At 44.1% G+C, this 27,871-nt stretch overlaps 1 protein-coding gene across 1 annotated transcript in view; it reads left to right on the forward strand.

Moving 5' to 3' along the window:
• The first annotated feature begins 28 nt into the window (after positions 1-28).
• Positions 29-27,871, forward strand: part of FDXR (ferredoxin reductase) — an 86,898-nt gene continuing 59,055 nt past the window's right edge. Inside the window, exons 1-3 of the mRNA XM_056549740.1 lie at positions 29-198; positions 732-829; positions 17,264-17,359. Coding sequence (XP_056405715.1) covers positions 117-198; positions 732-829; positions 17,264-17,359 — 276 coding nt within the window. The 5' untranslated portion in view covers positions 29-116. The remainder of the gene's footprint in view (positions 199-731; positions 830-17,263; positions 17,360-27,871) is intronic.

Here is a 27,871-nt window from a genome sequence, read left to right on the forward strand (position 1 = left end):
AACTGTTTCCATGGTAACAGAACGCCGTGCAGTCAAAGTTCAGGACAAGGAGGAGTCTGGGCGGGGCTTCTACCCCAGTCCCTGGCTGTAGTTTACAGTGTGGCCTGGCATTCAGCATGGCTCCTCGGTGTGGTTGGATGTGGCGTCTCCGTCGCTGTCCTCTGCCAGGCAGGAATCTTCCAGTCACTAGAAGTCTTGGTGAGCGATATGACTGTGTGGAGAGCTGCAGAGCAGGGACAGTCCTGTAATGAGAGCTGTGCACAGAACTACAAGTCTCAGCATGTCCTCATACTGTGCAGGGAAGGTGAAGCAGTGCTGACCTGGTGTGCAGGGGATGTACTCATATTTTGTATGTTGTGTATTTACATATATAATACACGTTTAAGCAGTGTTTCCCAACCAGTGTGCCTCCAGCTGTTGTAAAACTACAACCCTCAGCATGCTCAGAGAGGCTGTGGCTGTCTGGGCATGTTGGGAGTTGTATTTTTGCAACAGCTGGAGGCACACTGGTTGGGAAACACTGAGTTAAAGAGTCCATAAATACTTTGAAGCGATCCAGTATATGAAAGCAGTGCAGAATATCCCTGTATCCCCTCCCCCCCATGTGTGTTATAGGAGTAGCACCTTTAGCAGTAGTATGTAGTGCCAGCATATGAATGGGCAGATGTTCTGTGGGCAGTACCAGGTGTATGACCAATGGATTCTAATGATTCTTCTGATCTTATATTAAGGCGCAGAACGAAGACTTTCTTCCAAATCCCAGGCACCCCAGATCTGCATTGTTGGCAGTGGCCCGGCCGGATTTTACACAGCTCAGCACTTGTTGAAGGTAAAAAATAAATAAATAAATGCTCGGACTCTCAATTACTTTACCTGGAGACAAGACGTCTAAGGTAAAGTAATGGAGAGTATGAACAGTTTTTTTTTTATGTGAATAAATTGTGAATTAGTATGGTATACTCGCTGTATGCGTTTTAACCCCTTAAGGGCATACCCCATTTTGACATTAAGAACAAAGCTCATTTTCATTTTTGTTCCCCTCCCCCCGCCTTTTTTTAACCCCTTAAGGACATAGCGCTTTTTTTGTTTTTGCACTTTAGTTTTTTCCTCCTCACCTTTTAAAAATCCTAACCCTTTAAATTTTGCACCTAAAAATCCATATGATGGCTTATTTTTTGCTACTTTGTAATGACGTTAGTCATTTTACCCAAAAATCTACGGTGAAACGGAAAAAAAAATCATTGTGCGACAAAATGGAAGAAAAAATGCAATTTTGTAGATTTTGGGGGCTTCTGTTTCTACGCAGTACATATTTAATTAAAAATGACACCTTATCTTTATTCTGTAGATCCATACGATTAAAATGATACCCTACTTATATAGGTTAAAATTTTTATTACTTTGGAGAAAAAAAATCATATCTACATGCAGGAAAATGTATACGTTTAAAATTGTCTTCTTCTTTTTTTTTTTTTTTTTTTTTTTTTTTATTGGGGAGGGGTTTTACATCATTTTACAGATTTTTTATTTTACACTTTTGAAGTCCCCATAGGGGACTTTTATATGCAATCATTAGATTGAATTTATTGTATAATGCTATGCCTAAGCATGTTCCATGAGAACTGTGAACTTATGGAACAGTCTACCTCAGGAACTGGTCACAGCAGGAACAATTAACAGCTTTAAAACAGGATTAGATACATTCCTGGAACAAAATAAGATTAATGCTTATGAAGAAATATAAAATCTCATCCCTTCCCCAATATCGCGCCACACCCCTACCCCTTAATTCCCTGGTTGAACTTGATGGACATATGTCTTTTTTCGACCGTACTAACTATGTAACTATGTAACTATGACACAGTATGATCAGCCATCCACTGATATAGCCTGGCTAAGCCCAGGCTACGTCATTGGATGGGTGAAAGGAGGCAGGTAAGGGGACCCTCCTCCACCATTTTTACCTGCCACTTACTGCCCTCAAGCGAGTGCAGCTCCTGTGTTCGCTTCAAATCCTTTTGAAGGGGTACTCCACTGGCCAGCGTTTGGAACATTTACGGTGTGCGAGCTGCGTCCCCTCGTGACGTCACACCACGCCTCCTCAATGCAATATTCCGAATGCTGGCAAGTGGAGTTCCCCTTTAAGGATTAAGGGGGTACAGGTACGCTATTTGGCTGACATTTATCATTGTCTTTAGACTTTTTTGTGTCTAGAAAAGGCCCTAAAAAGGTGCAAGCAGGGTTTATTTGAGCCTTTTTTACACCTTTTTGTTTACACATTTCTGCTGATCTTGAGTTGCAATCCACTGAATTTTGGCAATACACATGATATGGAATGGATTTATGAACTGCGCCTTTTTGTGAAAAGGGGCAAAAAAGGTGCAAAGCCACTGAAGTCTCTAAAACTACACCAGCCTAGACTTAGCTTAGATTTTTGGTGTATGTGAAGAGTAAAATTTCAGAAAATTTGACCTGCACTGTAGTCGCCGGGGACTGATTGCAAACGGGGTGCCTGCCGCGTGCAAGATCACGGGGGTCCCCTGCGGCGGGACTCCCGCGATCAGGCATCTTATCCCCTATCCTTTGGATAGGGGAAAAGATGTGTAAGCACCGGTGTACCCCTTTAAAACACACTTAGCTAACTGAGATATGACATAACAAGATCCAAGTCGGAAATTTCTATAAACCGGGCACTCCCATATCCCAGCTGGACCGGCGCTAAATCTCATTCATTTAAATGCACCGACTGGAGTCACATAGGGACTCTGGTCGGCTCATTTTTGCCTCTTATCCGGTCTTTTGGCCGGACTGAAAACTGTGGTATTGCTACACATTTAAATGACTGAGATTTGGCAGCCGGATCTCGGAAACGTGGTGTGAATGCACCCTAACAATCCATTGTTGGCAAACCGGCACTGAACAGAGACTAAGTATCGGCGCCTCGGCTAATGTGCATCTATGTCAATAGTAGCGGCATAACTTAGTTGGGAAAATACAAGACTTTGCAAATCGGATGATGTGCATCTAAGTAATAATCATGGGGCCTTGTCCGGCACTGACTGAAGAACTAAGTTCTTGTGCATCTGGTAGTGCGCAGGTATGTCATGATAGGCGCAACCAATAGCGTTGCGGTGGCGGTGTCCACATTTTCTATTGGTGAGTGGGATGTCATGTGCATTTTCTTATGCCGATCACCTAGTTCTATGTATACAATTGGATGTGGTCAGAATAGTTATTTCTATTCTAAGTAGTATTGCCCCTAATGATTAGGTATCTAGTAAGGTCTTATAAACCTCAGTTACATTGTTGAGTTTGATACTCAGCCCCGCTTCCTCTTGACAAAGCCACGGATCATGGTGAAACATGTTGAGGGGGGCTGTGTTTTCATTTTAATTTATATATGTGTTAGACCTTTATCATTCTGGTGTACTGCTGGCGCATGGTGTCTATTTCCAAACAAGTCAAGTGTGGCTGGCTATGGATTTATGTCATATCTCAGTTAGCTATCTAATTATTAACTAATATAGATTATTCATTTTAGTGGTCTGGGAAAATGGGGTAATTTTTATATCAGTTTATGTCTGTTTGCATCCTTTCCATCTGCAGTTTGCTTTTTGAACAGACACATTTTTATTTCGGTTTTAAAAAAAAAGAACGAAATCGAAAGTCTGTTCAAAATTTTACATTGAAGTCTATAGTGACAGGTGGAAGTGAAAGAACAGATGTGCATTTTGTGTCTTTATTCTTTATAAAAAAAATTTTTTGTAGATGGTCCCTGGGTATCACAGAGGCATGCATGGCCCAGGGCCCACTCTGCCCCAGGGCTGCAATGCATCTCTCCTCCTGTCAGTGGCGGCTCTGTGTAGACTGTCCATGCACTGTCTGTAGGTGCCATCAGCCTCACCACATGTGCGCCCAGTGGCGTCTTTAATGTGGTGCAAAAGGGGCAGCTGCCCTGGGCCCTGTCATTCCTGGGGGCCCAAAGCAGCTAACCCTTTAGCCCCACGCTAAAGCAGCTAGCCGTCGGACTTGGCACAGGCAGGGCTGGCCCTGCCGCTGCGGCTCGCTGTTCTAAAGCAGCGGCTCAGCCTTTAAAACAGTGAGCCTGCGGCCGGGACTGACTGGGGACGTCGCACAAGTGACGTTCCTCCGCAGACCCATGCAGGAGGACGTCGGCGACGTCACATGTCAGTTCCGACGGCCGCAGGAAAGAAGAAACCACAGACGGCCAGGTGAGTGTGTCTGTAGTGTATTTCTGTTAGTGTGTGTCGGTCGGTCAGGCAGGTGGGGGGGTAGTGTGCCCCTTATGTGGGGAACTATCCTGTCTACCTAATGTGGATGAGTACTGCTCTCTACCTAATGTGGGGGATCACTGCTGCATACCTAATGTGGGGGAACACTGCTGTCTACCTAATGTGGGGAATTCACTGAGCATTCTCACTTTAGTGAATAACCCTGTGGGAGTTGTATTACCATGGAGCTCTGTTCTGTGTTACACTGATATGCTGCAGATTTCTGTGATGCATTGATATGCTGCATATTACTGTTGTATTGCTGTGGATCACTGTGATATTAGCAAATAGGTACTAGGTACAGTGATTCCCCCGACATATGATAACTTCAACATACGATGGCCTCTCAGAGGCCATAGCATGTTGAAGGCAGCATCAACATACGTTGCTCTTGTATGTCAGCGCCATTGCATAAACAGGTGCCCAGTGTGCTGTGGTGATTATCACTCACCTGTCCCCGGCGCCACGGACAGTCCTCTTCAGGATCCCCTGCTAGGTCGTCGCTCTCCTTCGTCGTCATCACTTCACCGCGCATGCCGTCCCGTCATCCAATAGGAGCGGCGTGCGCAGCCACGCGATGAAGAGCGACGATCCCTGGCAGCAGTGACGGTCCGGAGCGGCGGGGACACGGTGACAATGATGGAGGGAGACATCCATGGCAGCGGTGATGGTCCGGAGCAGTGGGGAAAGGTGAGTGTAACTTCTTATACTTATCATTGCACGGATCCCTCAACATACGATGGTTTCAACTAACGATGGCTCATTTGGAACTAATTACCATCGTATGTTGAGGGATCACTGTACTATTACCGGTTAAGCTACGGATCTGTTTGTTAACCAGCTGTTTGTGTTTACATTATTAGGGTGCGTTCACACATACAGGATCCTGCGCAGATTTGATGCGCAAGATTTGTAACTGCAGATTAGAAGCTGTGCTCAGTCATTTAGTTTACATGGAAATCTGCAGCAGAAAATCCTGTGCATCAAATCCTGCACATCAAATCTGCGTAAGTGTGAACCCTTAAAGGTTTTTTCAGACAAGTCTAAGATCTGTGTGTTTTTTGTCGGGGGAGGTCGGGTATAGGTATTGAGATTGAGGCTAGGTTTCCACTTTTTTTTATTTTTTTTTATAAAAACGCCCATTCTGCCGCATGGCGTTTCTTTTTGTGAAAAAACGCTGCGGCCAGATGTTAGCTGCAAGTCAATAGTAAACTGCAAAATGCCAAATCCACTTGGCGTTTTTCAGTTTGGTGTTTTTTTAATCCTTTTGGTGTTTTTGGGCCCCTTGGAAGTTTTAAAAAAACAACCTCTTGTGGAGACTTTGGCGTTTTTTCGAGAAAATCTTGGCGTCATGTGGGTTTTAACTTTGGCGTTTTTTCAGGACTTTTTTTGGACTTAACTTTTTTTGGAGATACCTTTTTTATTGAAATTTCGTAGGGTATCATTAAAAAAGATATAGTGATGGAAAAAATTGTATTTAACGAAATGTATCTTTTTTTAGAACAAAATTTTAATACATTTTTAAACAGGGATCAATTTATGTGCGTGGGTGGGGACCTAAAAAATGTAGCCGACAATAATAAAAATGTAGGGTGTGCGTGTTTTAAACTTTTTTTTACACATTTTTTAGGTAGTACGACTACTCAGCATGGAACACACTGTTCCATGATGGGAGTAGTAGTACCTGTACTAATTGACAGATCGCCCCTTTGCGATCCTCGATGCCGCTGCTCTTCTATGGTCCCCTGCACTGCCGTATATATACACATATTCATATTTCCTGCAGAGAGCTGTGATTGGTCAGATGGTTCCAGCCAATCACAACTCTGTGGGATATATGAATATGTGTATATATAAGTCAGTGCAGGGACCATAGAAGAGCGGCCGCATCTATACATTATACAGGAGGATCACAGCGGGTGTCAGAAGTTACACTCGTTGTGATCTATTAATGCAGGTACTACTGTACCCAGCATGGAGCAGTGTGCGCTCCATGTTGGGAGTAGTAATAACTGCAGTAAGGGCCAGATCACAGGGGATGTCACTCCTCCTTACACCCTCTGCGATCATCCTGAAGTGACTGTGGGGATCAGCTGTTCTCACCGCTAGAGAGCCGGGAGATCTCAAGGCTACAGAGCCGGGAGAACAGCTGATCCTGAGCAGTAAGATAAAAATCGTGTACCTACTGCCCAGCAAGAACTTATAGTGAGCTTGCAATGTGTATACAGTATACACATTGCTGGCTCACTTAACACCTTGCTGAGCTGTGCGCTATGCGCAAGCCTGGCAAGGAAAGAGTTAACTTACACTGCTGGACAGTGTAGGTTAACCCTTTGGGTGGTATACACTATATACCGTTATCTATAGATAGCGGTATATAGTGAATACAGAAGATGGAGAAGTCCCCTTACCCCCGTCCAGTCTCCGCGGGTCCATGTAGCTCCACCCCCTAGTGATGATGTGATTAGGGGCGGAGATACAGACGGGAGTCAGGCTAGTAAAGCTCTGTGAAGCTCTGTTCACATTGTCCGTTTTGTATAATGTGAACAGACCCTTCTGGCAGTGTCTTCCCAGATAGGGAGACTCCAGCTGTATCTAAACTACAACTCCCAGGATGCCCAGACAGCCAAAGGCTGTCTGGGCATGCTGGGAGTTGTAGTTTTGCACCAATTGGAGGTTCCCTGTTTGGGAAGACATTGCATAATGGGCGCTCTCCCCTGCGAAGAGCGCAAAAAATGTCAACCCATTTTTTTGTGGGTTTTTTCTTCTCCTTTCAGATCCGTGTATGCAGAGGATTACGACAGATTCGATGGATTACAACGGATGAACTGGATTTTTTTTTCTTTTAATAAAATGGTTAACGAGGGCTGTGGGGAAGTGTTTTTTTAAAATAAAATAATTTTCCCAATGTGTTGTGTGTGTTTTATTTTTATTTTTTTTTTCTTGAATTTTCAGGCTTAGTAGTGGAAGCTGTCTTATTGATGGAATCCATTACTAAGCCACAGCTAGCACTAACCCCCAATTATTACCCCGGTACCCACTGCCACAGGGGTACCGGGAAGAGCCGGTGCCAAAAGGCCCGGAGCGTCAAAAATGGCGCTCCTGGGCCTAGACGGTAACAGGCTGGCATTATTTAGGCTGGGGAGGGCCAGTAGCAATGGTCCTCACCCACCCTGGTAATGTCAGGCTGTTGCTGTTTGGTTGGTATTGTGCTGAGAATGAAAATACGGGGGACCCTATGTGTTTTTTTAAATTAATTAATTTATTTATTTAAAAAAAAAAAACGCATAGGGTCCCCCGTATTTTCATTCTCAGCACAATACCAACCAAACGGCAACAGCCTGACGTTACCAGGGTGGGCGAGTACCATTGATACTGACCCTCCCCAGCCTAAATAACGCCAGCCTGTTACCGCCTAGGCCCAGGAGCGCCATTTTTTTGAAGCTCCGGGCTTGTTGGTACCGGCTCTTTACGGCACCCCTGTGGCGGTGGGTACCGGGGTAATAATTGGGGGTTAGCGCTAGCTGTTTTTTATGCTAACGCTAAGCCCTGGCTTGTAATGGATTCCGTCAATAGGACAGCTTCCACTACTAAGCCTGAAAATTCAATTTAAAAAAAAAAAAAAACACAACACATTGGAAAAATTATTTTATTTTAAACCCCCCCCACAGCCCTCGTTAACCATTTTATTAAAAGAAAAAAAATGTTCATCCGCCATAATCCTCTACATACACTGATCTGAAATGAGAAGGAAAAAAAAAACACAAAATATTGGTTAGTACATTTTTGTCGCTGTCTACTGGGTAGAGTGCCCATATTGCAATGTCTTCCCAAACAGCGAGCCTCCAATTGTTGCAAAACTACAACTCCCAGCATGCCCAGACACCCTATCTGGGAAGACTCTGCCAGAAGGGTCTGTTCACATTATACAAAACGGACAATGTGAACAGAGCTTCTCAGAGCCTTACTAGCCTGACTCCCGTCTGTAGCTCCGCCCCTAATGTCATCACTAAGGGGCGGGGCTACACTGACCCGACGGGGACAGGGAGCGAGGAAGGTAAGTGGACCTCCTGTTCTGTATACACTATATACAGCTATCTATAGATAGCTGTATATTCTGTATACCGCACAAAGGTGCTATAGGAGCAGGGAGTCATGTCAGTCTAGTGACAGGATTCCCGGCTCCTGTATAGTATACACGGGTATACTATGCCCCCCTGTATACTATACAGTGGTCCATCAACATACGATGGTAATTCGTTCCAAACGATCCGTCGTTTGTCGAATCCATCGTATGTTGAGGGATTCGTGCAATGTAAAAAGTGCATTTAATACTCACCTGTCCCCGCCGCTACAGACCACGTCCTCACCGCTCACGATGATGTCTCAGGGGCTCCCGATGCTGTCCCACTGCTCCGGCGTCGTCTTTGGGATCCTCCGGCTTCTTTTGCATCTTCTCCAGTGTCCGGGCCTCGCTTTTTGGTGACGTTATTACTTTGCTGCGCCGGGACGGCATGCGCAGCAACATAATAACGAAGATGAAGACGCCAGAGGATCAGGAAGTGGACCCGGAGCAATGGGGATAGGTAAGTAAACCTGTCTGGGATGCTTAAACTGCTATCCGACAGCAGCTTAAGCATTTTGCGCTGTCGGATAGCAGTTATTGCGATGGCCCCGACATATAAAAGCATCGTATGTCGATGCTGACATCGACATGTGATGGCCTCTGAGAGGCCATTGTATGTCGATTTGATCATATGTCGGGGCCATCGCATGTCGGGGGGTTACTGTATGGCTGGGGGAGGTGAGTAGTGATGCTATACATCCCTCCTCATCTCCTTACACTCTGTGGACCGGGCGCTCGGCATCCGACCCACAGAGTGGTACCCAGAAGACAGTGAGAAAACTTCCGCAGGGGACAAATTTGGCTGTTTCCACACACCAGGGAAAACGCCAGAAAAACTGCCAAAATGCAGGAAAAACCTGTGGCAGTTTTTCTGGCGTTTTTTCTGGCGTTTTTTTAGGTGTACAAAAAAAAACAAAGTGGAAACCTAGCCTGACTGTGCAATTGTGTGTGTGTGTGTGTGTGTGTGTGTGTGTGTGTGAGAGGTGTGTCACTTTATTTACGCGGTTGTAAAAAGATTTCAGTGGGTTTTTTTTGTTGGTTTTTTCGGTTTATAAATATTGTGTGCACAGACAACCACTTTCCTGTAGGCTTACATAGAGCACATTAATGTTAAAAATATAGATACAAAATTTCCACCATTTTATGAAAGCATTCGTTGCAATAAAATGTCTGACAATACACAGTGTTAACCTAGCCTATCCGTACTGCGTTGATTCAGAGGAAGTGGAAAAACATAAACCCTATGAAGCTGATGCTAATTTCCCCATAAGACTTCGTTCACATGTTGGAATTTCCACGGAGAAAACATATGCTGTGGAAATTCCAATTCCAGCCTCCACAGAAAGAATTGACATGTCAGTTCTTCATGCGAAATCCGCTTAGAAATGCATTATCGTCCACAGACAAGGTGCATTTTAGAGTGGTCTTTGCACCGACATGTTCTGTCAGCACCTGCTGTCTGCAAAATGTCTGCCTGGAACATTTGCACTGTGGGAACATACACTTACAGAGGAAAAACTCCTTCCTGGCTCCAATGTAGCAATCGGATCAAAGGTTTATCCCCCATAGATATCTGAACTCATAATGTTATATTCAAAGAGAAAAAAAAATATCAGATATCACAACATCATTTGGCAGAGTGTTCCATAGTCTCACTGCTCTTACAGTAAAGAATCTCTGTCAGTGCTGATGGGGAAACCTTCTTTCCTCTAATGTAGAGGATGCACCCTTGTCATCTTTATTGGTCTAGGTATAAAAAGATCACTAGATCACAAGTACTGTCCATTCATATTTTTGTACATTGAAGAAAAAAAGTCTTAGGGGGGATTTGATCACAAACTAAATAACCCCAAGCTTGATAACCTGTCTTGGTCCTGTAATCCTCCCATACTATCTTTTGCCCTCCTCTGCACCCTCTCCAGTTCTGCCATGTCCTTCTTATATACAGGTGCCCAAAATTGGACACAATACTCCATACGTGGTCTGACTGATTTATACAGGCAGAACTATGTTATTGCCACAAGCCTCTATTCCTCTCTTTATACATCCCATGACTTTGTTAGTCTGGGCAGCTGTTGGCTGGCATTGATCACTAAAGTTGAGTTTACAGTCCACCAGTACCCACAAGTCCTTTTCGGTAAAGGTTTTCCCAAAGTTTTAGTATTTAGCACATAATTGTACGTGTTGTTTTTACAGCCCAAGTTCATCACCTTACATTTATCCTCATTAAACTTTGTTTGCCATGTCTGTGACCAAGCCTCCAGCTTCCCCAGATCCCTCTGTAATATTATGTTGTTATACTCTGTGAAATTCTACTCTGTAATTCTGTCCCTTTACAAGGTCCTTACATATTAACATAATAGGGTACATTCAGATGAGCGGATCCACAGCGTATTTTACACTGGAGATCCGCCGCTGAAGGACCCCTACAGGGTGCCTTTGAATGTGCCTGCTCGGAGTGGCAATATGCCACTACATGCAGACACACTGCTGGGATGTGCGAGTTGCCACGCATGCATGGTGTACTCTTACACATCGCGGCTGCTCCCTGAGCTAGGCACAGAGCAGCCACGATGTGCGAGTAGACTGCGCATGTGTGCAACAACTCTCAGATCACAGTGTGTCTTCTCGTAGCGGCTTATTGCCGCTCCGAGCAGGCACAACTAAAGGCACCCTGTAGTGGTCCTCTGCAGTGTAAAATATGCTGTGGATCTTCTCGTCTGAACGTACCCTAAAAAAAGAAGTGGACCAAGTACTGATCACTGTGGTACCCCACTGAGCCAGTTGCTAACCCATTTACATAGTCCTAGTCCCAAAATCCTAATTTCATGTACCATCCTTTTTTTGTGGCACTGTATTAAACCCTTAAAGAGTACCTCTCATCTTATCTTTATAATCCTCCCAGTTCACTGTCCCCATCATGATAAACCACCCCCTGCCTTTATTTTTATTATTTGTTAGTTTTCTACCTTGATATTGATCTGTATTTTCTGATCAGTCTCTGTCAGATTCACAGACTGGGAAGGGACATTACCCAGCAGGCGTGGCTGAAGCCATACAGGGGAGAATTTCCTCCCTCACTCTGCTACACACAGCCTAGAGCAGTTCAGTGTGTGAGATGAGCTATGATTGGATAAGGCTGTACACACCCACCTCAGCATTTCCTGATTTTGGACTTCTGCCAGGCAGCATGAGTCCAAAGTCTGTGCAAAAGATGGGGGAAAATGTGTTCTGGACAAGTAGGGAGACACCTAGTGGCAGCTTTTTAAAACACAAATAAAACATAGAAAACTTCATATTTTTTTTTTTTTAACAAAGTACATTAGAAAGATTTTATATTTGCCATAAGGAGTGCAATAGCAAAAATTAGTTTTAATGAGAGTGCCCATTTAAAGGAGATGTCTAATCCTAAACCTTGCATAGATCATCCATCCTTAACAAAGGAAGGCACATTCCTTCTGAAACGCATCAGAGGTTTTGACTGGACTGAGCACCCCAATGACATCACTATTCAACATGCTCACTCTATACTCACGGTTAACACGCTGGTAGAGACGCTGCCAGCATGGGCAGTTCACCCAGCTCCGTGTACCTGAATGGGAACTTCGCAAGAGGAGATGATCACAGGCAAGCTACTCTGGACCATCACAGTACAGATTGCTACAAGGAGGTATAGTAAAGTATCATCTACTCCAGATGTTAGCATCTCAGAAATAGTGAGGATCCATCATGTTGCTTCTCATATGTAATGCTCTGATTAATACGCTGCTGCAACGGTCATATAAAAGAAGTGCTCTTTATTACTGGATACAGTATCTCGAACGACTTATATGACTGGGTGACTCTTCAGAGGATGGTCTAGAATGCCATATAGTTAATGTATATATTTCTTGGTCGCTCTTAATTAGGGAACACCTAACTGATGGGTATATGCTCTTGCCACTAGGAGGCGCTGACACTAGGAAAAAGAAAAGTCGGCTCCTCCCAGGCAGGATATACCCGCCCTCCTGCAGTGAGGTAACCAGTTTTATCCAGTGTCAGCTAGGAGGTGGACACGGTCTGGTTCTCTCCAGACCTGTTCTTTTTTTATTATTTTCTAGTAAGGGCTGTTTAGTTAGATTTCTTTACTCCCTTTTATTTCACTTTTTCAGGTGGGGCGACAGGAGCATGGCACTGCCTGTTTCCCCATATGCGGCTAAGGGGCACAGGACATTGATGGATGCACCATCAACCTCTTCCCGCCAACGGCTAGCGCCTGGAGGTTGCACCCTGGGTCTGGGTCCCCCCACTGCCTCTGCTCGCCCCGCTATCTGTAGCCTGGTATGATGCAGCGTGGCCATATGCTGGTTGAAGACGTCTGAGGGTGAGTATAAGAATGCAGGTGAGTATTTTACACCCCCTTCCCCACTCAGGGTGAAGGACGACCACCTTTAAAAAAAAAAAAAAAGGACTCTGTGTGGGGGCTGTGTTATGCTGGGACACTGCACCTGCGCTGCTGGCGGAGTGAGGGGCTCATGGTGGCGCATGGCTCCACCTTTCTTCCCCTGTGCCAGTGCGCGTTCTGGGGGTTAAATGGCGCGAGAGGTCAGGCAGCACGCTTTCCCGCGGCCTCCAGCCGCCTCTCACCTTTTCGGGAGCAGCGCCGCTCGTTCTCTGAGCTTCTCCTCTCCGGGCCGCCATGTCAGTTTTCTGGCGGAGCTTAGCTCCGCCCCTCACACATTCGGGAGCGGCGCCGCTCATTCTCTGAGCGGCGCCGTCGGCTCCCTGATCTGCGGCCCGGAGGGAGCTTCTCCTCTCCGGGCCACCATGCCAGCTTCCGGAGGAGCTTAGCTCCGCCCCTCACATTCGGGAGCGGCGCCGCTCCTTCTCTGAGTGGCGCCGTTGGCTCCCTGCACTGCGGCCCAGAGGGAGCTTCTCCTCTCCGGGCCGCCATGTCATTTTCACCTGGTGGAGCTTAGCTCCGCCCCTCACCCATTCAGGAGCGGCGCCACCGTTTCTCTCAGCTGCGCCATCGGCTCCCTGAACTGCGGCCTGGGGGGAGCTACTCTTCTCCTGGCTGTCCTTTTTCCCTAGCCTCGGAGCTAGGGGGCGGCTTAGCAGGCGCTTCTAAGCGTGCTGCTCGTTGCCGCCGCAGCTCCTGAGGCTGCCACTGTGTCTGTGAGGCTTGGGGGAACTCATGTGGAGTTCAAGTCCCCAGCAGTCTCACAGTGGCAATATTGTAAGGGAGCAGCATTTTAACTATTTACCTACACGGCAGCCAAGTTTAAAAAAACAAAAAAAAAAAACACTTTCCTTTGCGGGGTCCCTGTCCAGGGTGACTCAGGGCCTACTGGTCACTGTCTGGAATGGCTCTAAACAAGTCTTGTATTTGTTGCCCAGCTTCAGTGTACGGGATTCCGGTCCCTCTTGGAGCGCAAGGCGGCTCCTCCAGACAGCGAGGGTTGCCGCTGGAGCCTGGGGGTTTTGTCCACTCAGTCAGCGCCTTGCGCGCTTGCCAACCCCCTTTTTTTTCAGGGCTGCGGGATCAGGGTGCTTGTCGTAGGTCTGTACTTGTGTTGTCGTCTCGCCACCCCTTTTTTCCCTCCTATGGAGGGACTATTTTTTTGTTTTTTGCTGAAGTACATTCACCAGTGATTTTACTGCCTAGGCTTGTATGCTTTCTGTTCACTATCACAGCCTAGGGCTCTCCCTGGAAGGGGTGTGTCCTTCTTCCCCCTTTTGTGTCAGTTGTACTACATTGACACCACAGTCTTCTGGAATAATCCTTCCTATGCCCAGACACTGGGAGCCCAAACTGGGTTCTCATGGGTTCTCTCTCCATTCCCGTTTCTGACGGGATGTTCTTCAGGATGCTCTGGTTTACTGGGACCATTCTGGTCTATCACGGTTGGTTCCCTTGTTGGGACTCTGTCCTACGATGCTGTAGTGTGCCTTCTTTTCAGGCGGCTCTCCGGGCCTTAGTGATGGTTCAGGTCTTGGACATTTGTTGTGGCCCGGCCCCGACTCCTCCGCGATCCCGTTTGTCGGGGTGGTTATTCCTGTTCTGCACTCCTCCTCTTCTTTATGGCAGTCATTTTTCGCCTGGAGAGTTGTTCGTGTACATCTGTTTCCCCCTTGTCCTGTATTTTCTTGTCTCTCTATATGACCCGGGTGCCTTGGGTCTCTACAGAGGATGGCCTTTCCTTTTGGTCCTGGTCCATTTCCTTGGACTGGAGATCTTCCGGGGGCTCTTTTTCTGGGCCTAGAGTGTCTCTGACATGGGGGCTCGTCCGCAGGCCTTGCATGTGAGTTCCGTCTTGGGACTGTCTCTTTTTTGCTGGTGGTTGCTTTTTCCCACCCTAGGGGACTGCTTTGGTACGTCCCATCAGTTAGGTGTACCCCCAATGAAGAGCGACCGAGAAAAGGCGATTTTTTTGGTACTCACCGTAAAATCTCTTTCTCGTAGCCTTTATTGGGGGACACCGCACCCACCCATTTCTTCTTCTTTTCTGGTTCTTGGGTTCTCCGGGATTCCTTCTAAGGTCCTTCGGACATATTTCCTAGTTTGGCTTCTCCTACTGCTTTGTGACACAACTGGTTACCTCACTGCATGAGGGCGGGTATATCCTGCCAGGGAGGAGCCAACCTTTCTTTTTCCTAGTGTCAGCGCCTCCTAGTGGCAAGAGCATGTACCCATCAGTTAGGTGTCCCCCAATGAAGGCTACGAGAGAGAGAGAGAGATTTTACGGTGAGTACAAAAAAATCTCCTTTTTGTTTGATTCAGTCCTTCAGGCCCTTTTGTGGTTTTATTGGATCCCACCATATTAAACAGAAGCTACAGCACAGGCATTATCCATAGCACTGGTGGTTATCATCTTAGCATAATCCTAAACTTTACTAAAAAACTGACCGCTGGGGCCTCCCCCCAAATTCCTGTATGGGGCCCCAGCTCTCCTTGGGAGCGGCACATCACCACCCCCACCTGAAGCAGGGGCCACCTCTCTCCCTCCATATATCTTTATGGGAGATATATATATGCTTCGGATAGAGGATGTTTTTTTTTTTTTTTTTTTGTAATGTTTAGGATGAGACTTCTCCTTTTACTTTATAAACATACAATTTTCCACTTAAGACCCATATAAGGGCTTGTTTTTTGTGCCACCAATTGTACTTTGTAATAACATGATTTATTAAAATAAAAATAAAAACACAATTTTGTAAGTTTTGGGGGCTTCGGTTTCTAGGCAGTGCACTTTTCGGTAAAAATGACACAATGGGCCTCATTTACTAAGAATGTTGGGTTTTTACTAGTGTGAAATGTTGTTTCCGAGGATTCCTTTCTATTTACTATGGGGATTCCCAGATTTACAAGTCAGGAAAATTCACAAGTCGGGAAAAAACTGCTTTTTCTAGGTGAAAATTCCCAGCCATTTATTCACAGGATTATCTGTGAATAGTAAATAGGTCGGGTATTGAAACCACGCCCCTTTCCCAAAGAACCACGCCCCCTTTCCCAGCTTTTTAGAATGCTATGTCTGGTTTATTGGATTTCCTGTCGCACAGTAGCGGTTACATGTCTCAGACTCTCTGCGCCAAAATAACTTGAAAAAATATAACCTGGCAAAAACTTGTCGGTTTTAGCATTGCAAATGAGGGCCATTATATTTATTTTGTAGGCCCATACATGATAACAATACCCAATTTATAGGTTTTGTTTAGTTTTTCTACTTTAGTATGCATAAAATTGTTCTCTTCTGACCCCTCTCACGCTTTATTTTTCTGTATATGGGGCTGTATGAGGGCTCCCACTATTTCACCACCGTTGTCCCGATCAGCTCCGCTCAACTGCCAAGATTTGGTTCTCAGGGTGTGTGTGGTATTACAACTAGGCTCCATTCACTTCAATGGAACTGAGCAGCAATTGTTGGAAGAAATTAGTTCTCTATTTCTAATTCTGGATAACCCCTTTTAAATGGTGTTGTCCCATTTTTAATATTTCTTTTTTTAAATACTCCTAGGAATGATGGCACCAAAACAATAAACCTTGACTTACCTTCAGTGTGATCTTCTTCCTGTGATGTTCTGCCCAGGCTCAATACATCACAATGCCGCTTAGCCTGTGGCCGACATCGTTGTGGCTGTCAATTAGCTGAGCAGCAGTCTATAGTTTTGACCCCCAGAAGCAGGAAGATGACCAAACTTGAGGACAGGATGACGATTGAAGCCGCAATAGGGGATCGACCGTAGGTAACTCAAGGTTTATGGTTTAATGTTTAGCAATTAAAATGTTGTGAAATTTAAGTGCTTAATCAAGTTTTTATTGCACAAACAACAAGCTTAGTTTACTGATTTGTCAGACAATAATTACGTGGATCATTATCAAGAGTGCATTTACACCGCCGATTACTTGATCCGGCAGGGAAATTCCAAAACCCGCTGCTGCCATATCCCTTCCACGTTTCATTCATTTAAATGAGCCGAACGGAGTCAGATAGTGACTCTGGTCGGCTAATTTTTGCACCGCATCAGTTTTATTGCCGGACTTAAGACTGCGGCATACCACTGTTTTTAGTCCGGCAACAAGACCGGATACATTGTAAAAATGAGCTGGACTGAGTCACTATCTGACTCAGGTTGACTCATTTACATGAATAAAATGTGGCACGGTTACGGCGGGGTTATAGCAGCTGCCAGATCTTGCAGCCGTATAAAGAAATCATGGTGTGAATGTAGCCTAAGTGAGGTACAGCACAAGATCAGAAAAAGTAGGTCGGGAAATGTTATAATCTATTATAAATATTATCACATGTGATGCCATGTAGCAATATTAATTTATTTTTTTTTTTATATTTTTTTATGTTCCCAGCACAACAAACATGCAGTAGTTGATATTTATGAGAAGCTGCCAGTACCCTTTGGCTTGGTACGTTTTGGTGTGGCACCAGATCATCCTGAAGTAAAAGTAAGTGTTTTTATAAGAATGCACATTTACTGTATGAATAGTGATCCATTGTTTGCATTCACAAATACAGTGATGCCCCGACAAACGATAAGTTCAACATACGATGGTTTCAACAAATGACGGTTCATTTGGAACAAATTACCATCGTATGTTGAGGGACCACTGTACCTACGTTACTACTGCAATATAAGAACTGTTAGTTCAGGTGGTTTATATCTATTGTTACTTTTTATCACTTTTTTACTGAAAGAAACTGTTCTAGAAACATTTTCTTGGAACAGGGGGCATAAAGTTCGCTCAGTGGCCAAATCATATCACAGGAAAATGGAGATTTTCTATTGTCACCCAGTGCTATGCAACATTCCAGGCATATACCTTATGCATAACATCAGAATGGCAAGTCTGTATTGTAACTGAAGCTCCCTTTTATATTTTACAGTATAACCTTGTATTTCTCAACCAATGTACCTCCAGCTGTAGCTAAACTACAACTCCCAGCACACCTGGACAGCCAAGAAAAAGCTTGCTGCCACTAGAGTAAAAGTAGCAGAATTTGATCTTAGCTTCACAATGATGCTAGAATCATAGTTTTAGGTGCATTTTATGAAAAGCTTGACTTTTTGGTTCTGTGGGTCTGTAGAGGAACGGGATGTAGACATCTCTACCCCTATAATGACTTTATGGAGCCATCTTATGAATTGTTAACACAGTTTGATCACACTGCGCAGGGTGTGTCTGTACTGAGTTACCGTGGAACACACACGTCTATATAAAAGCTCTAAAAAAAAAAAAAAATTTTTTTTGTATATATATGTATGTATGTATGTATATATATATATATGTGTATATATATATATATGTATATGTATATATATATATGTGTATATATATGTGTATATATATATATATATATATATATATATATATATATGTGTATATGTATGTATATATAGGGCTGTGGAAATTTTATTAAAAAACTACTTGTCCACGGGACTAAAATGGAACTTGTCCCTCATGACGATCCACTTGTCCGGGCCAATTTTCACTTGTACGCTCTAATTTTTTCCTCCTCGCCCTATAATAGCCATAACTACCTACTATAATGATACCTTTTTATTTTTCAATAACAGATTCTCTGAACCAAAAAAAATATATATGTATATATTAAGGGAAGTGAAATTGAAATAGTAAAAGATAATTTTTGGTTTGGTGCATTTCTTTTCTGCGCCATTTACCTTGTGGTTGAGGTAACATGTTAGTTTTATACTTTAGGCCGCCTGATTACAGCAATACCAGATTTGTATCGTTTAAGTCATGTTTTACTAATTCTGAACTTTTTCAAATTTTTTTAATTGCCATTTTTTAACCCCTGTAGCTTTATTTTTTTTTCCGCATACCAGGCTGTGTGAGGGCTCATTTTTTGCACCATAATCTGTTTTTTTATATCGGTACCATTTTGATATTGATCTGACTTTTTAATCGCTTTTAACTTTTTTTTCTGGGATATTATAAAAATTGCAAATCTGTGGTTTGGTATATTTTTACATTTACCATACGGGATACATAATGTTATATTTTAATATGTTGTACAATTACGCACGAAGCGATACCAAATATGTTTATTTTTATTATGTTTACGTGTTTCTATATAGGCAGGGGTGTGGAAATTAAAAAAAAAACTACTTGCCCAAGGGACTAAAGTGGAACACAATCTACTTGTCCCTCAAGAAAATCCACTTGTCCTGGCAGATAAAATAATTTCCACCAAAATAGTCTGATCCCCCCCCCCCCACTAGACCACCAGGGATGGATATAAGATTCCTTTAGACACTGCTGACAGCGATGATCTAATGGTTTAATAGGTGATCGCAGCATGCCGGGATATTAGCGGTGGGAGAGCTGTAGATCCTCTTACGCCTGAGCCAAGCCCAGAAAAGTCTAGATGTAACTTTCTGATCACCTTATAAAAAATGTCTCATATGAAGTGACCAAAAATGAGCAATTCTGGACTATTATTTACATTTACACCGTTCACCGTACGGTTTAATTAACATCATATTTTAATAGTCTGGACATTTCCACATGCAGCGATACCACTTATGTTTATTTTTGTACATTATTTTTATTTAAAGAAAATTGGAAACTTTTATTAGGAAAGGGGCTTATTCACATATATACGCACTTTTTAAAATATTTTAATCACTTTTTTTCAGTCTCAATAGGGACTTATGTGTTACTGGGGGGGGGGGGTTCTGCTTCTCCAGTTTATATGGTGCATTTTGTGTCAGAAAATGCATTTAGTTACTAGATAACTACAACTCCCAGCATGCCCTGATACAGCCTATGGTTGTGTGGGTGTTGCAGCATGTTGCACCGTATAGTAGTACAGTTAAGGTTATTGTGTAACATGCTGGGAGTTGTAGTTTTGGTTTGTGTTAGCTGCAGAGCCATAGTCTGTGTCAAGGAATACTGGGAATTACAGTTAGTTACTACAACACCCAGCATGCCCTGATGCAGCCTATAGCTCTGCAGCTGACCCGAACGAAAACTACAACTCCCAGCATGTTGCACTTTATAGTTCTACAGTTTAGGTTATGGTCCAACATGCTGGGAGTTGTAGTTTTGGTTTGGGGGTGTTTGCGTGCATCCGTGGGGCTCTTGGTCGGCGGGCGAGTATGAAGGGGGCGGGATTCTGGGGGTGCAATTTAGTGCAGGGGCCACTAAAAATAAATAAAATTAGATGGCACAACTGCCCTAATGCCCGTCTGCTCCTATACAAAACATTTATGCATCCACATATCATACATGCACCAGCCACTGCCCCCATATACATACACACACACACCCGCCACTGCCCCCCCACATCATACATTACATACACACATACACTCACACCATACATATACACACATCATACATACACCTGCCGCTGCCCACCCCACATCATACATCACATACATACACATCACACTTAGACATTATACACACATCATACATTACATACACATCACACATAGACATCATACACACATTATACATTACATACACATCACACATAGACATCATACACACATTATACATTACATACACATCACACATAGACATCATACACACATCATACATTACATACACATCACACATAGACATCATACACACATCATACATTACATACACATCACACATAGACATCATACACACATTATACATTACATACACATCACACATAGACATCATACACACATTATACATTACATACACATCACACATAGACAGACATCATACACACATTATACATTACATACACATCACACATAGACATCATACACACATTATACATTACATACACATCACACATAGACATCATACACATCACACATAGACATCATACACACATACACTCACACCATACATATCCACCAGTGTTTCCCAACCAGGGTGCCTCCAGCTGTTGCAAAACTACAACTCCCAGCATGCCCAGGGCATGCTGGGAGTTGTAGTTTTGCAACAGCTGGAGGCACCCTGGTTGGGAAACACTGATATACACCATACATATGCACACATCATACATACACCTGCCGCTGCCCCCCCCCCCCCCCCATCATACATTACATACACACATACACTCACACCCTACATATACAACCACCCTTCCTGCCGCCGCCTGCATTCTTGGTCTCCTCACCTGAGCCGCCATGAGTGGACATCAGAGCTGTAGTCACCGCCGGTGTGAGGTGAGATTTCCGACCTCTCCTCTCTCCCCGAGCACCCCCCCCCCCACCCCCGCTCTGTGTTTTCCCCGTGCAAACAAGCAACCTCCCTGTGGTGGATTAGGTCCTGTCTAGACAGAGCAGGGGAGGGGGAGGGATAGAGCTGTGTGTGGGGGATGGAGCTGTGCAGAGCTGTGCACGGAGCTGTCTACATCCTCTCACCCTGCTGTGTCTTCTGAGCTCCGTCCATCCTCCAGGAGGGGAGATAAGGGGACTCTGCAGCGCGCCGGTGTGAGGCACAGACTTCCATCGGCTCCTGCGCCTCACATCGACATTAAAGAAAAATAAGGGGGAAGTCTGTCTGTCCCTGCTAGCCCGATACAGGGCTAAATCTATAAACAATTCACCTGCCCGGCGCCCAAAACTACTTGTCCCGGGCGTCGGGCTATAGGATTTCCACATCCCTGATAGGAAAAGGGGGTGATTTGAACTTTTAACATGGAATGGGTTAATGCAGCGGTCTTCAAACTGTGGCCCTCCAGATGTTGCAAAACTACAACTCCCAGCATGCTGGGAATTGTAGTTTTGTAACATCTGGAGGGGCACAGTTTGAAGACCACTGGGTTAATGTGTGTCTTTTAAACTTTTATTAAAACTTTTTTATTTATTAATTTTTTTACACTTTATTAGACTTATGAGGAATCATTAGATTCCTCATACAGATGAATAGAGATCTATTGAACTCTATTAATCTGTCTGCTCTGTGATCCATTGATAGAGCCTGATCCAGCCAGGATCTATCAATGACAGAGCAGGACAGGAGGAAGCAGAGGTAAGCCCTCCGGCTACTTCCATAGTGGATCGCCCCCCTGCGATCGCGCTGCGGGGGGGCGATCCACCCCACTAGCCCACCAGGGAGCATTCACATGTCCCTTTAGACGCCGCTGTCAGCTTTGACAGCGGCGATCTAAAGGGTTAATAGCCAGCCGCGGCAATCGCCGCATGCTGGCTATTAGCGGCGGCCCCCGGCTACTGAGAACAGCCGGGGGCTGCAGAGTATGGAGCGGGCAGGAATCCCGAGCCCGCTCCATACTCCCCTGTAAGCGCCGCAAGCATCTCCCCGTGCAGACGCGCCTCCTCCCCTCAGCTCTCCGAAGCTACAGCTGGGGGGAGTGAAGGCAGAGGACGCAGGTCTGCACGGGGAGAAATAAGCCACGCCCCTCATCTCCCCCCGCACGTCTACAGAGCAGGGGAGAGAAGACAAATACTGTACACAGCTTCTCATCTCCCCTGCTCTGCTTCGGAGGACACAGGCTGCAGAGTATGGAGCGGGCAGGAGTCGGGAACCCGCTCCATACAGACTGCAGATTGCCGCCGCACTTGTCAGGTCCGGCCCTGCTTGCCCGAAGCCGGGCTAAGGGCCGGACAAATTCCCCTGCCCGGCGCCCAAAACTGCTAGTCCCGGGCATCAGGCGATAGGAATTCCACATCCCTGAGCCCATATTTATCATACACTATACAGAGTTGCTTTGTTCTTATCTTAGGCTATGCTCACATTTAAAAATTTCTCTGTTATAAGTAAATGCAATGTTAGAGTACTTCAGAATTATCATATTATATATGAAATATTTGGATCATTCCTCTTTATAAATAGGATTGATCCAATAATACAGCAGAAGGGAAGTTGTATGATTGTGTTGTTCTTTTTATAAATGCCTTTTATTTAGAATATCAGAAAGCTGTTAAGAATAGTCATAAAGCCCATCTGTCTAATGAACTCTTCCGGTAATATGATTGTGACGTTTGCAGAAGAAGTACATTAATTTTCCAGGAAAACTAGTGCGATGCATCACCTTGAGCTGTCCAGAGATCTGTTTGATTCCTCTTGGGTATGCTTGGAGCTTATGGAGGGTTTGAAGCTGATATGAAAGGCTGCTTGTGTGAGATAAGAAGAGCCCTTGAACGGTCTTTGGAGATAGAGTGGCCTTGCAGATAAGAGACAGACCTTTTGCAAGGACTCGTGTGGGACTGAGGTGTCTCATAACAACACACAGTCCTCTCAGTCTTTTCTCTAAAGGTTGAGCAAATTTCAGGCAGAAATGTCAATGTTAAACATACAACCACTAGGATAAAAATGTTCCAATGTGCAAGATTGCAGTTTTAGTTCTTTCTCAATCTCAGTGTGTTAACCATGCACGAGAAATTGAAACCTTTTACCCAAACCAATATTTCTAATATAGGAAGTTACATACAAAACTACAATCTTTAAAGCATACCTGTTACATAACAGAAACAATAATGCTTATATATGTTACTCACTAGGTCATTCAGATGCATAACCTGTCTTTTTAGGTTTCTAGCTTCTGTATTTGGCTCACCCATCCCTCCGTTCTGCTGCTCAAATCCACTGAAATCCACTGCTAAGGAAGAGGCATGTCTGAGGCAAGCACGGTGTCCGCCCTCACTCGCCATGTATACACATCCGCAGACCACGGTTTTCAGTCTGTGTCAAAAATCTGACATGCTGAGAAAATAACCAGATCGTAGTCACTAGCAGACTATGATCGGGTCCGCAGCCCCACCATAGTTAATGGCTCCGTATCTGTCAGTACCTGTCCATGCAAAGATACAATTTCAGGCGATTTGAGCTTCCGAAATTGTATCTGTGCATGGGAAGGTCAAATAGTGGTGTGAAGCCAGCCTAAAAAGGATGCCAAAACCTTGAAACGGAGTTGCAGCATGGTGGGCAAGACCATACAGTGGTTTTACAGGACAGCTTCCACTCAGAACAGGCCTCCCCATGGTCGACTAAGGAAGCTCAGTGCACATGTCCAGTGTCATATCCAGAGATTGTCTTTGGGAAATAGATGTATGAGTGATTCTAGCATTGCTTTAGAAGTTAAAGGGGTGGGGTCAACCTACCAGTGCTCAAACCATATGCCGTGCACTGCATCAAATTGGTCGTCCCAGAAGGAAGCCGCTTTTAAAGATGATGCAAAAGAATGCTGCAAACAGTGTAATAAAGACAAGCAGACTAAGGACATGAATTACTGGAACGATGTCCTGTCATCCAATGAGATAAAGATAAACTTATTTGGTTTAGATGGTGTCAAGCGAGTGTGCGGATACCAGGTGAGAAGTGCAAAGTTGCGGATACCAGGTGAGAAGTGCAAAGTTGCGGATACCAGGTGAGAAGACCTAAACCCTATTGAGCATCTGTGGGGCATCCTCAAATAGAAGATGGGAGAATGCAAAGTCTCTAACATCCACTAGCTCTGTGATGTTGTCCTGGAGAAGTGGAAGAGGACTCTAGTGGCAGCTTATAAGGCTCTGGTAAACTTCATGCCCAAGGGGCTTAACTTGTGCTGGAAAATAATAGTGGGAACACAAAATATTGACCTTTCCACTCACTTTTGTTGCCTAGGTTAGACATTAACCCCTTAACGACTCAGGTCGTAAATGTACGTCCTGGTGAGGTGGTACTTAACGCACCAGGACGTACATTTATGTCCTATCCTTAACTGCGAGCATCGGAGCGATGCTTGGGTCATGAGCGGCATGTCTCGGCTGCTGATAGCAGCCAGGGACCTGCCGGTAATGGCGGACATCCACGATCGTGTGGATGTCCGCCATTAACCCCTCAGATGCCGTGATCAATTCAGATCGCGGCATCTGCAGAAGTGCGGCACTTAATGTGGATGATCGGATCGCCCGCAGCGCTGCCGTGGTGATCCGGTCATCTGTAATAGCGGTCTACTCACCTGCCTCCGTCCGTCTCCCGGCGTCTTCTGCTCTGGTCTGTGATCGAGCAGACCAGAGCAGAAGATAGACGATAACACTGATATATATATATATATATATATATATATATATATATATATATATATATATATAATATGTGTGTGTATGTGTGTATATATATATATATATATATATATATATATATATAACATAAACATATTTGGTATCCCCGCGTAAATATCCGAACTATTAAAATATAACGTTAATTATCCCATATGGTGAACGTAAAAAAAAAAAAAAGTCCAAAATTGCTGCTTTTTTTTTTTTTTATAACCTTTTATTCCCCCAATTTTTTTTTTTTTTTATGTATTTACAGTTTTATATATGCAAATGTGGTATCAAAACAAATTACAGATCATGGCGCAAAAAAATGAGCCCTCATACCGCCTATATGGAAAAATGAAAATTATAGGTCAGCAAAATATAGGGGTTTTACACGCACCAATTTTCGCTAAAAAGTTAGCAATTATTTTTTTTTAAGCAGTATAATAATAGAAAAGTATGTAATCATAGGTATCATTTTAATCGTATTGACCCACAGAATAAAGAAAACATGTCTATTTTACCGTAAAGTGTACAGCATGATATCGAAACCTTCCAACATTTGCTTAATTGCGGTTTTCTTATCAATTTCCCCACACAAATAGTATTTTTTTTGTTGCGCCATACATTTCATGGTAAAATGAGTGATGACCTTACAAAGGACAAATGGTTGCGCAAAAAACAAGCCCTCATACTAGTCTGTGGATGAAAATATAAAAGTTATGATTTTTTAGAAGGCAAGGAGGAAAAAATGAAAACGTAAAAATAAAATTGTCTGAGTCCTTAAGGCCCAAATGGGCTTGGTGCTTTAGGTGTTGATGTCTGTCCGGTGTTTTTTTTGAACCCAAGATTGCAGGATGTAAATATACTTCCTGTGCCTGCTTCCACAGTTTGAAGCACACTTGGGAGCTTAGTGCACTGTCTGAGGGTGCATTCACACCTCGTTTTGCACATACGGGTGCAAAACGACAGGGGGAGGGGCAAACCCGGCGCTCACACCAAACTCCAAAAATGGGCTGGCCAAAATTGAGGAAAAAGATTGTTTCAAGCATATGATGCTCATTTAAACTCACCTGGGGCAAGTAACAGCTGTGGGCAATATAAAAATCACACCTGAAAGCAGATAAAAAGGAGAGAAGTTCACTAAGTATTTGCATTGTGTATCTGTGTGTGCCACACTAAGCATGGACAACGGAAAGAGAAGAGAACTGTCTGAGGACTTGAGAACCAAAATTGTGGAAAAATATCAACAACCTCAAGGTTAAAAGTCCGTCTCCAGAGATCTAGATTTGCGCAACATTATCAAGAAGTTTGCAACCCATGGTACTGTAGCTAATCTCCCTGGGCGTGGAAGGAACAGAAAAATTGAGGAAAGGTGTCAATGCAGGATAGTCCGGATGGTGGATAAACAGCCCCAAACAAGTTCCAAAGGTAGTTCGCGCTGACACTGATGCTCCCTAAACCTGCAGGACAGCATAAATATCAATGGACATTTAAATGAAATTAAATGGTATGGCAAGAGACCCAGGAGGACCCACTGCTGACACAGAGACATAAAAAAAGCAAGACTACATTTTCGCCAAAATGAACTTAAGCCAAAACCCTTCTGGGAAAACATCTTGTGGAAAGAGGAGACCATGATAGAGCTTTTTGGTAAAGCACATCATTCTACTGTTTACTGAAAAAGGGAAGGAGGCCGACAAAGAAAAGAACACAGTACCTACAGTGAAATATGGTGGAGGTTCAATGATGTTTTGGGGTTGTTTTGCTGCCTCTGGCACTGTGTGCCTTGAATGAATGTGTGCACAGCATCATGAAATCTGAGGATTACCAAAGGATTTTGGGTCGCACTGTACAGCCCAGTGTCAGAAAGCTGGGTTTGCGTCCGAGATCTTGGGTCTTCCAGCAGGACAATGACCCCAAACATACGTCAAAAAGCACCCAGAAATGGATGGCAACAAAGTGCTGGAGAGTTCTGAAGTGGCCAACAATGAGTCCAGATCTAAATCCCATTGAACACCTGGGGAGAGATCTTAAAATTGCTGTTGGGAAAAGGCACCCTTCCAATAAGACAGACCTGGAGCAGTTTGCAAAATACTTCATTTTCTAGAAAAATTTCAGGGGTGCCAACATTTATGGCCATGACTGTATATTCTCATTGTGTGCATCTGTGTATCTGCCTTGTTAACAGCTGCCTGGCACAGCTTGCTAGAGTAAGTTTATTGTCCACTGAATCCCATGGCTCTTTCAGTGCCTGCTTTACCCAGCATGCATCTAACAAATAGTTGTAAATTTAGTTTTTTTGTCTCGTTTGCATAACGTTACATTTAATCACATTAAACTTCAGTTGCCATTTTCTGACTCTGTCTCCAAGCTTCCAGCAAGTCCCTCTGTGATATATTATGTGCTCTTATTTGATTATCCTTTCTGTGTTGAAGACTTTATAGAGTTTAGTATAATATGCTAAGATGAAAATTTACTATGCAACCTGTCCACATTCATAATTAAAGCGTACCTGTCGGATTCAACCAAAAATGTTTTTTTGTGTGTCTAGGACCAGTAGCGGGACACAAGCTGACAGTGGGATATTTCCTCCAGCTGTGAGCCCTGGGCTCACAGCTGTCAATCAAGGAAGTGTGTCCATGACATAGGTGATGACGCATGGACACAAATGGACCAGTATGTGTACAAGCAGGCAGGGGGGGCACTTGTTTGACTGGCTTTTTCAGTATGAAATACTGAAACATTTCTAATGAAAGCAATTGAAGACCAATTGGTTTTGCATGCTTTACAACATATCAAAAGTTTTTGTATCTGACAGCGCCCATTTAATCATAGGACAAGAACAGGGCCGATACGAACCTCCTGTGGTACCCCACTGCTAATGGTGACCCACTCTGCATATTTACTGTAAATAACCACCCTCTGATGGTCATAAATACTTTACTGAAAATTAGAATTA

This window comes from Hyla sarda, chromosome 13 (genome assembly GCF_029499605.1).
Source record: "Hyla sarda isolate aHylSar1 chromosome 13, aHylSar1.hap1, whole genome shotgun sequence".
Classification (NCBI taxonomy): domain Eukaryota; kingdom Metazoa; phylum Chordata; class Amphibia; order Anura; family Hylidae; genus Hyla; species Hyla sarda.